General features: G+C 37.2%; 1 protein-coding gene across 1 annotated transcript in view; it reads left to right on the top strand.

Annotated features, from left to right (window-relative positions):
• Positions 1–15,970, top strand: part of LOC108719945 (raftlin) — a 198,711-nt gene that overhangs the window by 171,019 nt on the left and 11,722 nt on the right. The window contains exons 8-9 of the mRNA XM_018269260.2: positions 4,053–4,156; positions 12,018–12,099. Coding sequence (XP_018124749.1) covers positions 4,053–4,156; positions 12,018–12,099 — 186 coding nt within the window. The remainder of the gene's footprint in view (positions 1–4,052; positions 4,157–12,017; positions 12,100–15,970) is intronic.

The following is a 15,970-nucleotide window of genomic DNA, read 5'->3' as shown; positions in this document are numbered from 1 at the left end:
TAACTGACCTGACTTTGCAGGGGAACTAAGGGGTATATTTATCAAAGAGTGAAGTTAATAGTCAAGTTCCGCCACTAGAGTGAAATTCCGCCACTCTCCATTCAGTTCTATGGGATTTTTATAGACGTATTTATCAAAGGGTGAACTTTCACTTTCACCCATTGATAAATATGCCTTTCATAATCCCATAGAAATGAATTGAGAGCTGCGGAATTTCGCTCAAGTGGCGGAACTTCACTCTTTGATAAATTTACCCCTAAGGCTTTTGCAACATTGTTTAAAAAGTAACAAACAGGAGTTAAGCAAATGCTGCTTTCAATAGCAAACGCTTTTACAAATAACTTTAAAAGTACTGATCATTTTTAATTAATGTATATTGAAAAGTTGCTTTTTTTTATTAGGCAATTTTTTTTTATTGTGGCTTCGATTTGTCCTTTAAAGGCATAGCCTTTGTTCTTTGTACATTGCTGTGATTATAATGCTCCCTGGTGATTTTTCTGCATTGACCTCTAAGATATTTCTAAAGCATTAACGTGTCACCTCACGAGTGCTTCTTAACCCAGTTGTTTTATGGGCAGTTGTTGTTCATGAATTATTCATGCAAAATATACTGTATCTGCTCTTTTCAGAGAAAATGTCATTTTATAGAATGGACGGTGGTGATGTGTCTCAGTGACAAAGACTGGATTCCTGATTGACTTTCTGCAAAAATCTGAGGATAGATTTTGAAATGTAAAATTATGAGCTAGTACTGTCCGTCTATTACTATATATTTATGATCTCTCATGCAAGTCTTGTTTTTTCCAATTTTCTTTCAAAATAAGGGACATAAATATTAAATTGTATTTTCTTTGGCACAAAGCAAAATGTGTTAGAGCCTCACAGTTCCACGCTAATGAGATTGAAGGGACATTATGTATCGACTCTGCACAGCATACAGTACACGCTGAACATCACAGCACCAGCATCTGCCTCTTAAGTTACATTTTCTGCTCAGTGAACCATGGAATTCGACTTAATCCCAGCATGACCGTACTTCTGTGAATTGAAGCAAGTCTAGACTTAAAGAACACCTCTGGATTTTTAAATTTGTAGTGGTTTGCTGCACTGAGAAGGCTTAAAAATTCAGTTTTGTGTGTTACTAAGCAATGTTTCGTCTTACCATTGAGTTGTATAAAGTTATATATATCTATATCTATATATATATATATATATATATATATATATATATATATATATATATATATATATATATATATATATACATACACACATATATATATATATCTCAAATCCACAGTTGTAAGCAGCGCACACCGGAATTTAAAAAAATATATGTTTCTTTATTTATCAAAAGATTAAAACCATAGTCGCAAGGATCGACGTTTCGGTCAGGATCTAAGACCGTTATCAAGATATATAATATAAGATATATATATATATATATATATATACAGTAGAACCCTCATTTTACATTTGTATACAATCCAGGAAAATGTAAAATCAGGGAAATGTATTATGCATAATATACAGAAGGGACCACAAATATACAATGTAAAATAAGGGCAAACTTAAAATCAGGGGGCTTGAAATGGGGGTTCTATTATATATATACATTTATTTTCATTTATTCTGTATTTTTGATTGGGTATGCTAATTGAACCTTTCATTGTCAGACATCTATGAAAACTAGCAGAATCTAGTACAAAACAGTAATTTTGCTTTTCATGACTCCATTCTAAAACCTGAAGATTCCCCCTAAGCTCTCCAAAGTAGATGCCCCAAAACTAATTGCAATGAACTAAAGGAATTTTAACCATAGTTTTCAGTGCCTATGTGCTGACCATCCATATTCAATAATGTTTAAACTTTATTCATATTCAAGTCTAAGTTTAATGTTTAAACTTTATTTTGTAAGTTGGTGCATGCATGTTTCTACCACAGTGCATGAGTGATAAATAGTCTGAGCCATATTTGTGCCAGTGGCATGAGGCTGTTGGCAGCAATTAATCATGGTAATCAAACAGGGAACTGCTAAATTATACTTCTCAGTGATGTTGCTCAGAGGAGTGATGGTGCTAAGAGAATATTTGCAGCAGTAAGGCCTGCATTTGTTGCTACCCTATAACAACAATGGGTAACAACCAATATGGTTTTAAGGGTAATGGCACATGCAGCAATTTTGCTGGCAAAATTCACATAAAAAAAGAAACTTTGAGAAAAAGAATCATCATGTAAAATGCTCACGTTGCAGCTGATGAGTAGATAAATCATTCAATCTGGCACTGTGGGAAATATGAAGCATTTACGTTTCTTATCCCATTTTAGTCTTTCTTTTCCCATACCAAGGCAGCATTCACAGTGTGCTATCCATGTAATAAGAGGGACCATTTTAATGTTAAATCTTTTATCAAACACTTCAAAGGTTGTGATTAATGCATTAAAGCCTCAGACATTCAGGTGCTTATTAAATTACACATGACGCCAACATGTTTTTTAAGGGCACATTGAATTGGACTGACCATTATTCTGCCAAGATTTTAAAGTAGGAGAAATGTACATTTTGATTTAAAGTTTAAAGAGTAAAAAGAATTTCCTGCTGTGAATATATTATAAATATTAATGTGAAATATTCTTAAGGCTACTCTGCATGGAACTGTCAGTTAGCCAGGCTTTTATAAAAAAAAAAAATGGTGGAATGCTTCATGTGCTCTGTATAGTAAAAAATAATCACTACTCTCTAAATACTTTTGATTTCAGAGTTTATTGCCTACTAAAAGGTTTGTGCAATATACCATTAAGGTTATTGAGTTCAGCCATTCTAAAATACTCTCTAGAGCAGTGGTCCCCAACCAGTAGCTAGTGAGTAACATGTTTCTCTCCAACCTCTTGGATGTTGCTCCCAGTGGCCTCAAAGCAGGAGCTTATTTTTGAATTCCAGGCTTGGAGGCAAGTTTTGGTTGCGTAAAAACCAGGTGTACTGCCAAACAGAGCCTCAATATAGGTTGATAAGCCACATAGGGGCTACTAAATGGCCAAGAACATTTTTCATGTTTCTGTTGCTCCCCAACTCCTTTTTCTTCTGAATGTTGCTCACGGCTTCAAAAGGTTGGGGATCCCTGCTCTAGAGTAATGGAAATAAATCTCTAGTGTCATATTTATCAATTGAACTCTGACATGTTCCCAGTTGGTATGCAGTGAATCCAGGATTCGATTTGGGAACCGAATCCTAAAAAAATCATATGACTTTTTGTCTTACAACAAGGAAGTAAAACAATTTTTAAGCACGTATACGGATTCCGTTTGGTATGCTGCTAATCTTTTGTGAAGGATTCAGGATTCAGACAAATCCTAAAAAATCCTAAAATAGTAGGTTTGGTCTGTCCCTAGTTCCCAGCAAGTGGAAAGTCTAGACGTGTACATATTGTTTACGTAATTATTACATAATTAGCATAAAATTCTAGAACTTGAAAAACTCCAAGGGAAGACAACTACTAGTCAAGTGTCATGAGTTTCCTTGTACATTCCCATCATCCTGAAATGTATGAGCTTTGGGTAGATTAAGAGACAACCTGTAAATATAGAATCAACAGCATTGACATGATTTTGTACAGCAGTACCTTACAGTTTCTTTGTTTGAGTTAAAAGAACTGTAGATTGCCAATTTAAATTCTATGTGCAATTACTTAGAGCACTGGCTGCAAATTATCCATACAAAAGTGATTAAGACCAGGTCAACCTCCTACTATACAAAACACATCTTCAAAATGAATTGTATTTACTTGGTTCATGTTCAGACTGGTTGTATACATCCCCAGTTAAGGCTATAACATGCTGGGTTCATCAAGAAGTGTCTGAGCAGATGCTCACCCATGCAGTGTATGGCATAAACCTTTTTGAGATTAAGGAAAACATGACAACTGACAGCTGGTGGCTTGTTGGGGTATATACAGTAGGATGTAGTGGTATGTACTGTATTTTATATGTTCACTTTCTAAATTGCTAATTTCTCGATACACTATGTGCTCACATTTGTTGTTCTTCCCTTTTAGGGTTTAGAAGTGCACACAGACTACATGCCACTCTTGAATTCTTTGGCTGTTTATGGATGGCAGCTGACGTGTGTTCTTTCAACTCCCATAGTAAAAACCAACAGGTATGTGTATCATTTATTTAGAGTCTGTCCATAATCCATCTTGATGATCAGATATCTCTGTAGCAATCTGCTTTCGAGTTGCTGCCCACTGGGTTTCTGGAATGCAGAAAAAAATGTACATCAGAGGTTTTGCTCCAAAAGATAAAGTATCAAGGCAAAACATGTTTAAGGCCATACTGTGTTATTCCTCTCATGTTAAGGTATTGTTTCCCTTGGGGTATTTATCTTGGTACCCTTAATTTTTATTTTTTTTTATTTTTATTTTTTTTTATTTCTCATAAGTCATCCAGGTTGCCACTGTTTCCTTCTATTTAGACTGTGGCTGAACATTCTCGCAATATTCTTACCTTTCATAAGTGCTTATTTATGATTGGCTGGCTGCAGATGAGTTCCAGCAGTATTAGTCTGGCAACCAATAAAGATTTAATTGGGGGCTCTACTCTTTTAAAACAGACATATTATTGGTTGCACCTATGCTAGTAAAAGGGGAACAGATATTTCACAATGTCAGCAGCAGTTAAAAATCAAATTTCGCTAGATGTACTATACCCTTTTCCACCCAGGGCCAAGTTATAAACATATCATTATTTGCATTATATGTAAATTGCATAACAATGATTTTGGACTTGCAGGTTTACAGTTTTTTTGCTACTGGCCAGGAGTGAGCTCACTTTGCAGGATAGGTGCCCATTTGCTGACAGGGAGGAAAATGTACCAAGGAGCAAAGGAAAAATAAAACTACGAATAATGACTTGCACACAAACTTAGGGGCACGTAGATACTTGATTCTATCATATGTAGTCAGTATGCAAAATTCTTTATATTTTTAATTGATGTTGTTTTAGTGAACCTTTACCTGTACAACTGTACTATTGTTGTATGAATTTTGGGGTTTTACGTATCACTACTTGCTTTTCACACTATGGTGATCACCAGGCCTTGTTTTCCCAAACATACTAGATCTAGGGCCTTAGTTGTCATCATAAAATCCTGTCGTGGGTCAACTAGGGAACTTTCCATAAGAAGGATAGTTATGCATTACCCTTCACCCCTTTCTACATTCATTAATTTATATCGAAATCAGGGGCCAATTTCCAAAAACATCATGATAATAAGATGTTTTGTTCATTTATATCACACACCATGAATATCCTGTAAATTATATCTTTATAAACAGTGCTTAGTCATCAGTTATAATCTGTGCTTAGTGATGTAATTGCTGTCACATGACTCACTGAAACTTGTGTATTATATTAAATAATCTACCCCCCCCCCCTATTTGAGAATATAAGAAGTCACCATGGAGTTCCTTGACTGGTATAACTTGGCCTTCGGCCTCTTGCATTTATAATATCCTTATATTTTACAATTTACTATATATTCTTTAAAGATTTGAATAATCAATGAGTGTGTTGTTCCTTTTAAGCACTTTAGTGTAGAGCAAATGTAGCTACCCACTGTGGGCAAGGAATAATAATTAATAATTGATAATTGGTAGATAAGGGCTGCATATCTGCAAGAGGAACAATTAGTAGAAAATCTCTCCACTGACAATCCTAAATGCCACTTGTAGTTGTGCATTAAACCAACATCTTGGTGCTACCCATGCCCCAAGCTAAAGGTAGGAGGAAAACCATGGTTCCTAGATTGAAATACCTTTCACAGTCAGTGTATACATACATTTTTTTCACTAAAGTCTTAAAGGGATATTTTTATGGTTTAGACATGTGTTTGATTCTTCTGACAGCTTATTGAGACTTTGATCATTTCATATAATCTCTATGTTCAAGCCCACAAAAATATGATATCAGTTAACTGGAGCTTATTTTAAATATATTTAATATAAAATAATCTTTTGTGAAATGCATTTATATCCCTGTGTTATTATATTTTTTTTGGCATTCTACAAAATAATGGGCACATAATGCAATATATTTATCTTAGCAAACCATAACACAAGTGAGTTAGCTCATTAGCTGGTGTCAATTTCATGTTCTTGCCCTTCCATAAAGCAGCTGGCATTGGGGGGGAATAAAACCTACAATCCATTACCTTCACTTCGCTTGTGCTGTATTGTTCTGTTATTGGTAGACAGAGGTCAAGTTAATTTCATTTGTGAGTTGTCATCATGCTGAGACATCCCTTGTCTGCATGGCTAAATTGAACTACATTGTCAATTAGTGCAATGAATAATTGCCAGGATGTTCCTTATCGTGTTTGAATTTCTGAATTTAGGAAAAGATATTAAGTTTTGTTAAGAGCACATTTCCAATATCTTATCAGTTTTGTTTAGTTAACTGTGCTGCGCATATCTAATGTAAACTACTGTATTTTGCTTGCTGAACTCCTAATGGGCAGACCTGCTCCACCACCACCTGATTGCATGGCTGCACAGGAAATTGTGCCCTTTTGCATACCTCCCAACTGTCCCATTTTTCTCAGGACAGTCCCGATTTTGACAGCTCAACCCACAGTCCCAGATCTTTCTCTTTGATCTCCTGCACTGAACAGCCAGGAAAAGATGCACCGTTTTTAAAACTGAGGCTTTTGACAGAGAGTCCAGAATGGCAGGTGCACTTAGATACATTTGTAACATTTTAAGATAAGCAAAGAAACAATTGTAACTGTTTAAGATAAGCAGGTCTCTTGGGGAAACTGAATTGCAGCTTAAAGGGCATGTAAAGTCTAAAATAGAATAAGGCTAAAAATGTTATATTTTATATACTAAATATAAACATGAACTTGCACCACAAGCCTAATCAAACAAATAATTTATGCTTTCAAAGTTGGCTACAGGGGGTCACCATCTTGTAACTTTGTTAAACATCTTTGCAAGACTAAGACACGTACACATGCTCAGTGTGGTCTGGGCTTCTTAGGGATCGTCATAAACAAAGCTGCTTGAGTTCTGCTTGGCTGGGAAGTAAGGCGAGGGCTCCCCCTGCTGTTCATAAGAATGATTGTTTCCCTGCTCAGCAGCTAGGGACCATCTGACAATTCCTATCCACAGCAGTAAATGAAGGGAGAATTTCACTGCATACAGTCAGGTTTCTTATAAAAACTATACACATTTTTTAATTAAAGTATATTGGAGATATGTTTCTTTTTCATTAAAGAAAGTAAAAATGGGATTTTATTTTTTTGCCTTTACATGTCCTTTAAAGGGCAATTCACCTTCATGGGCAAAACTGTAATAACACATAAAAACCACAGAAATGTGTTCAATCTTTCCATAACCTGCCAATTTTTGTAAAAAGGATGTGGTGTTTAGGGGGTTTTGCCATAAAATGACTGAGGTTAAAAAAGATTTTGCCGCGCTACGTGTGCCAAATGTTTTTGTCCCTCTTGGCGACATGTGACATCAGAAAACTAACGCCAATTCCGACCTAATGGTTAAGTAGATGGGAACACCATAATGTGTGCCTATTTATGAGCAGGATGCTTATGCATATAATTTCTCTAGAGATGTGTGTGCAGAAGCAGTGGATAATCTGGCAGTTTGGCATAGGAGGGGATACCTCACGGGCTGAGGAAACTGTCAGCCTTTGTTCTCAACCACTGGAGAGAGACATGATTTTCACACTGGGAATCTATATTATCAGGCTGAGAGACAAGTCTAACAACTACATGCATTTTCTGCGCTAACTCTGACAAGAGATCTAATAAGTGTGAAAGAACTGTATTATTTTTTATCAGTAACAATGAAAGCCTTACTTTATATATAAGGGAAATCAAAACAGAATGGCCGTGATACTGTCAGTTTTACCAGACATTGAAGTCTGACCAGGAAAAAATAGACTTTTTAAAAAGACATTTGATTCTTGTGTTCATAAGTGTTCTGAGCATGATTGTACAGCCTGCAGTTTATTATAGTGCAAGAATTGAGTAGGGTTTGGGACAATCATTGCTGCTTTGCTTTAAATAAGACATCTATCACTTTACTTGAGGCTGCTGTACTAAGGTAGGTAAACACAGGCTGGCCTGTTAACCAGCTATTTGTAATAATAATCAGTTTCAAAGGACTGGTGACACTGTTAAGTGAGAGTACCCAATGTTGACAGCCATTGGAAGCATTACTTCAGGGAGTTTATTAAATTAATGACAGGAATTACTACTACAAAGTACAGTCATCATATAGAGTGCAGATGCGAATGATACCCACTCCAATTACTGGTACAGTTTATATAGCTATTCTAACTAAAGCTGACCACAGACGCAAAGATCCCATAGTACGAATCCCCTATTCGTACGATTTTCGGATCATGTGTGTAGTGTCCCGACATTTATCTTGCCATGCCGATCGGTCGATTGGACAGGTTAAAAAATTTCTGTCGGCTGACGATCATATCTCTGCATGTATTGCCGATCTGCCGATCTTCAGTGGGAGACTGTCACTGTCAGCTTTATCGGACAAACACTTTCCTACGTTTGCTGTGGGGCAGAACATCGGCTTATCTGTTCTTTACTGCTTTGTTTGATCTGAATGGTTAGTGGCAGGTCGGGAGATGAGGATGTACGATAGTTCGTCCGATATTGCTGGGGAATCTTTGCGTCTATGACCAGATTAAGACTAATTATAATTACTTCTTATTTTTGCTTTGCAACTTCATGGCCAAGAAGCCCAAAGCCTTGTTTTCTTGAGCCCCTGTAATAAAGGGTAAAGTAAAAATGCATTAACGATACATATCTACTATAAGGTTAATAGATGGGAGATCTTTAGTTTGTCAATTAAATGGGTTGTTCACCTTCCAAACACTTTTTTTCAGTTGTTTTAGATTGTTCCCCAGAAATAAAGACTTTTTTTCAATTACTTTCCATTATTTATTTTTTACTGTTTTTCCAAAATCTAACTTTAATTTTGAATGTTCGTGTCACTGGTGTTTGAGCCGGTCAGCTCAGTAATTCAGGTGCAGACTCTAAACGGTTACAATTTTGCAACATTTACTTGATACATTTCTCAGCAGCATCTCTCGAGTATTAGTAACTATTGTATCAATTCTAACAGCTGCCTGTTATGAAACCCAGAGATTCTGCTCAGCAGGGACAAACATAAGAAATGTATCAACTAAAACAGGGTCGGCGACCCCCCCCTTCCCAGAGCTGCTTTAGAAGTTGAAAAATTACAATTTACACTTAAATATTAGAAAACTGTGACACGTAGAAAATAGAAAGTTATTTCTGGTGATCTATCTGAAACCATCTAGTTGTTTGAAGATGAAAACCCCCTTTAAAACTTTTCTCCCATTGACTTTATGTTTAACCCTGTTCACATTATTCCTTTTAAACATTGCTATTTATGTGTGAATATTTGATTTACAGAGCATAAATACCCCAGTTACAGGTTTATCCATAACTTACTATACGTTGGGACACTTATGTTGCCCCTTACAAAACCTTCTGCAGCTTGTCCAACTCCACCGATTTCTAATCCTTCTCCATCAAGTCATTGCTTCTCTTTATCTGCTCCTCAACTCTCTCTGCTCAGTCTCTATATCTTCAGCTGCTTCATACCTACTTGATTTAAGTGAGACAGTATTGCAATTCAGATTCCAGAGAGAAGAAACTGACTGGCATATCTGGTTAGGGTCCAGTTGGATTGTGTTGTTAGATTAAATTTACCTTTTTAATATTAAAATACTAGGAGATGTGATTTTGTATTCTTTCTCTGTTTTTGTCCTTCTAATCTCCACCTTTCCACACAGTTATAATTCTTCCATGGCCATGTTGCTTTAAATGTTGCTGTGAAACTCCCACCATGCTGTAACATGTAATCAAGGATTAAAAACATCTCAATAAAATGTTCTGCAGATGTAAAAGGCCAGCAGCACAATTAATATATTAGGATTCTGCAATATAAATCGTGCCTGCTCTGTGTGTCTCCCCCCAGATCTCTGTAGCAAACATGTGGTGGGTGTCCTTACCAAGTAACCTCTCCACTACCCCCTGCATTACATCTCTTTTGTTACACCAAATAGAATATATAATAATAATAATATATGACATCTGTAAAGAGAGCAAAATGTCAAAGCCTCTATATGATAGAAGAACGAGGTACATTTGTAAACAAATGTTTGTATCCAAATGAAACCATTCCACTTTTTTAATGTACAAGTACAATTAATCATGTGTTTCCACGTCGCAGTTATACAGTCAAGGCAAGATGCCCATGACAGTCATTTATGCTCTTGCCATTTACAGAACTATTTCAATTCATGTGTTTCCCAATCCTGACTGCAGCACAACTGATTAAGATGCTTTAGAGGAAAATTGTGTCGTAAACGGTGTTTCTTGCTGTGATTTATTTCAATCAGGGCCTAGATTATTTCATTTCCCACCCGCTTCACTATTGCGGACAAAGTAGCACGTGCCCAATTTAGCTGAAGTAAACACCAGAAAACATGATTAGCTTCTGCCTCTTTCACTATTTATTTCTGTATCTGAGTGCCATTTTCTGCACAAAATAGATTTATATCTAAATAGCAGATTAAAAATATCAGTGCCAGATCCCTTAGTGAAAGGTAATTGCATATCTTAGTGAATGTCACATACCATACCTCATTTTGCAAGAATGGCTCATTTGCATATTCAATTTGCCTGCCACATGGATTTGCATAGGCAGAGTCTAATTGAAACCTAAATGTCACTTTATAGAGGTCTTGACTCGCAGGCGCTGGTTAATGACATTCAGTTAGATGTCCCTGTATAAAAGAAAAACATATTTTGACAGGTTCATTTAGATAAACTGATCTGACACATCTAAAAGGCGCTGGGTAAATTAAGGAATGGCTTAGTGCTAGCACCAGTGATTTTTGGGGGATTTAACCTGATTTAAAAAAATGCCTCCTGATTCTATCAGGATATGTGCCAAGTGTTTTTTTAGTTCCAACAAAGGTTTGAGTGGTGCTGCCCAACGCAACCAATCAAATGTTTGCTTTTAAACAGTTGACCCGCAATCTCCTCATCGGTTGCTGTAGGCGATTAGACCTGTAGCAAATTTTGCACCTGAACTGCTGTGAATACAGGTCCCCAGTTACAAATGAGATCAGCCAACACATGCATTGACTTGCAATGGAATATATATAAAAACACAGCTGTTTGTGGGCCGCCCTTTCTACCATGGTTGAGCTTTAACATCTCTGTCAGCATTTATTGTAAGCCATTGTAGTTCAGCATCAGCTTAAGAGCCAGATTTATGATCAACTCTCCCAGGATTGAGCCACTTGTGACTGTCCAGGTTTTTTCTTTTTAATAAATAACTTTTTATTTAATTTTTTTCACCAACACAGTCTAGAACCACCAGGGTACATCTGAATGGAGGCACATGGTGTAACCCATTTCGTTGTATAGTCAAAGTGTATAGTAGGTCATTGTTTGGGAATATGACAATGTTTCATATCGTGTATAACATGTATAAGACCATATACCTGATTCTGTCTGATAGTTTTCAGCATCCTTCAGTGAAAAAGTGGAAATGAGATTTGAAAAGTCTGATTAATATTCAACCTCTAATCAGTCTCGGGGAAGAGAGCGACATTTGCCAGACAGAATGACCTGTTTATTTTGGGAGCTATTTATAGATATGGCCCTGTTCCATTTCCATTGTTACCAAAATGCAATTTTTTAAAAATGCCATCTTTAATTTAAATGGATATGGGTTTGCGGATATTGGGAAGAAAATGGCTTGTATATTTTCATGGAGGATAGCTTTGCTCCCGGCTATGTCCATTATGACATAAAATCAATCTCATATAAATGGAAATGCAGTGTGTGTGCGGCTAATGTTACAAACAGCAGAGCTGCATGGTGCTCATATTTTGGTGTGTGATGACACGCACTGAGTTTTCACGGTTCTGTTTTCCAGGGATGGGAATGTCACTACCAAGCAGATTGTATTCCTGCAGAGACCAGCCCTTCCCCATAAGCTGAAGAAGAAAGAACCAAAGGTAAGTCTTATATCAATTGCTTTGTATTGCACAGGAACCTGACATTGCTGCAGAAATTTACAGCAAAAGAATTGGAAAGTGATTTGTATTTAGACATGTAACTAACCAGTGCCGGACCTGGGTGTTGGCTGTGCAGCTGGGCCACCCCCCACCCTTCTCCAGAAGCTGGCCCTGAGGGGGTGCAGGCCCTGGTGCCATCACACCCCTTGTTCCACCATTGTATTCAAACAAAGGAACAAAAAATTTGCTTAAAACCCCTAAATGCTGTCCTCTCTGATCTGATGTGTAAACTACATGTAACTTATGCTATCTGATGCAACACACCTGATAAATGCAGAGTCTACATGTTCTGTCCATATACGATGAGATAAAAACCAATGGTGTGCGACCAACTTATATTTTCTAATTAAAATACATTGATGTAATGCATGAACAAACTACACCATCTAACTTTATCTGATCCAACTTTACATTACAGCTATGGGGATCAGATTTTGCAAATCTCCTGCTGTTCTGTGCTGTTGTGTGATAAGATCAGATAAAATTCGATGCACAAAATCTGATTAAAATCTCCCATGGAGTTTAGCCCTTAGTGAACAGTAATACATTTGGTAATCAGCCTGCTCAGTGTGTAAATGTGACCTTCTGTAGTGGGGTGTTTTAGATTTAAGGGCATCTGTTTAAAAGTTGGCAGTATTTTGTGTTGAGCTGAAAGTCAATTAGCAGTGAAGAAAACATTGAAATAAACATAGTTCTTTGTCATGGACTGACTTTTGAACCCAACTGTAGGGTTCAATTACGATGATAACTATTCTTTAGACTAGCAAACAGATTGTAATCTAAGGGGACCATAGATGCAGCAACTGGAGATGGAGAAGCAGCGTGTTTATTGTAAGCACTGCACTTTTTGCCATTATGTAATGGTTCATAACGGTTAAAATAAAGATGAGATATTTTTACAACTTCTGCGGTTGATCCATGGCTACAAGTAAATGTATGGAGATGGAGAACTGAAAAGACTGAATCTAAACATTAAATAAACCCAACTGGATCGTTTTGCTTCCAATAAGAATTAATATATATATATATATATATATATATATATATATATATATATATATATATATATATATATATATATATATATATATATATATATATATATATATATATATATATATATAAGCTCATTAACTAACACAAGTGTGAGGTTTTAGTTGCAAATATAAATGAAACGCTTTTATGCACAATTGTAGCATTTCCCCATGTATTCTGGTGTAATGGTAGGTGCCTGCTAAATACTGGGGTAATTGACTAGGATCAACTCTTCTGAGTGTGTAGGAGAAACATGCTAAAATAAAATAACCCTCTGTGACTAAAGGCAGGCTGAAACAAGTTGCTATGATGATATACAGGCGCAAGCATCTTTGTAAATATCACTTAGCTGTACTTTGCTTTTTGAATCAAATAATCTCATTTTTAAAAAGTATTTCCTTTTTTTCTTTAATAATAAAACAGTAGCTTGTACTTCCAAACTAAGATATAATTAATTCTTATTGGAAGCAAAACGATCCAGTTGGGTTTATTTAATGTTTAGATTATTCTTGTAAATTTAAGGGATGGAGATCCAAATTACAGATAGAGGCCTTATCTGGGAAAATCTCCAGGTCACAAACATTCTGGATAACAGGTCCCATACCTGTATCCATTTGGATAGATCCCCTGAAATCCACAGAAGCAAGAGTGATGGGTAAGCCACAGTGTTTAAGCAGAAGCTAATGCTCAGCCCAGACCATAATGCAGGAGGAGGGTTTAAATAGGGCAGAGTCAGCTGTATTCCTAAAGGGTTAACGTATTATTGTCTTTAGTTGTTGCCCTACAACCTTCTTTCCACATTCCTGCAGGAAAGTTCCAATCTGTAGAGACCCATAAGTATAATGGCCCTTATGGCTTCATTGTGTATACAAAACGGATCCGCAAACACACTGATTAATGCAGTCGGGGAATATCCCTTTTTATTCAGCCACCAAACATTCAACGTTTCGGGGGGGAGCACATCTTTTCATCAGGATACAATTATTTGTGCAGTAACCAATTTAAACCCAACTTCCCACACTTTCTTTTCCCATCATGCAACTTGCCACAAAAATTAACCCTTATGTGGAATACAAGAAATTTAACCCTTATATGAAATACAAAGAAACAATCAATTTTGATAAAACAGGTTACAAAATGGTCTTTTTCTATCTCAAAGTGTCCAAGTGCAATAATTATTATATATAAAAATATCGCATCAAAAAATTTAAAAAAAAATTCACATACATTAAACACCATATTGTAAAATTCCATGTGTTGTATAAATATTATAATACCTTACTGCCCTCGGAATTTTCTAATAACCCATAATATTCTAAGTAATCATTCAGCAGTTCTTATCTGTAAAAAATAGAAACATGTAAGAAAGGTTAAAAAAAGTTATCTCTCATAAGAAACACGTATAACTAAAATTCTCGTTAAGGCCCTTATGGCTTCATTCCCTGCGAGCACCTCCTTTTCCTGTTGCTGGGTTAAAACCCATGTAACATGTTATACCTTATTTGCATACCTATTTCATTGGCCCTAGGTTGATGACCATTTCCTGCATCACTGTAACAAAGTGCTTTGCAGGGGGAGGTCCTTCCTCTTTGGCCTGCAGCAGTTGATCTGGGTGGAGGTGTTCATTGAGCCTGTGTAATAACTCACCCTGGTGGTCTAGTGGGAGGGGGTCTGCAGGGACGCATGCAGCACCCTCGGCGGGGATGCCCCCCACGCTGTTGTGCATCTTCTAAATCTTCTTAGGGCGCGTGCGGCGCACCTCCTCCTGGTTTATGGGTGCATTTGCGCTGACATGATGACGTCAGCACTCAATGGTGCGAATTTCAAATGTATTTAAAGGCAGAGGTTATATTTTTACATTGCCTGTTATAGGTTATCTCCTAGCGAGTTCCTGGTGCTTCTGTGCTATTAAAGCTTCTGATCTTCTGTCATGTGACTCCCTGTTGTGACCCCTGCCTGTTTTTGGACGATTCTGACTTCTGTATCCTGACCCTTGCCTGGTAAACGACTCCGCTTATTCAGTTTCCCATCTGATTGATCTCCTGGTTTGACCCTTGGCTGCCTGACTCCGTTTGTACTCTGCCTGCCCCGGCCTGGCCTGATCTGACTACGCTTTCTGTTTACGCCTTGTACCGCAACCTTCTGCCCAAAAGACTTTGCATTACCGTCATGCCCCATTGCTCGTTCAGAACCCTTCGCTTGGCACCTCTCTTTATAGGACCTGGTGGCATCCGATTAGCCGAGGGCTCCTCCCGAGGTGAAAGGTGGCTGTTAAAGGCAGAAGCAAGAGCCGAGAACAGGGTGCTTAGCATTGGTTCTGAAGTTAGGGTGCCGACCGTGACCCCAGAAGTGTTAGGCCCTAAAGGGACAACCCCTTTAGTGAAGTGTGGGTACAGGGATCCTGTGAACGAGGTGAAACTAGTGTGCAGAATAGCTACTGAAATAGCAGAGAGTGAGACAGTGAGGCTTATTTAGTAAGAGCAGCTCAAGCTCCAACAATGAGGATAGAAGGGAGTAGCTCTAGTCTAGGTTCTGCTTGCCTGTAGTGAAGGGACCACAGTACTGACAAATCAGGTCAGTGTTCTATCCCTGTAGGAACTAATAAAGTGATAGTTAAAAGTACAGGAGTTATTGTTATTAATGCTGGCTGTTTAAGCAGATATAGTACTACTCACTACATGCTTTGTACATCCCTAGGTAGGCTTACTTAATAGCAGTACCAATTTTGTCAAGGTTTGGATCTCCATTTTTTTTAATTTTTTGCATTTTTGGCTTT

Source organism: Xenopus laevis, chromosome 6S (assembly GCF_017654675.1).
Source record: "Xenopus laevis strain J_2021 chromosome 6S, Xenopus_laevis_v10.1, whole genome shotgun sequence".
In the NCBI taxonomy this organism is placed as follows: Eukaryota; Metazoa; Chordata; class Amphibia; order Anura; family Pipidae; genus Xenopus; species Xenopus laevis.
Note: the sequence above shows the minus strand (reverse complement) of the source record. Positions and strands in the feature narration are given on the sequence as shown.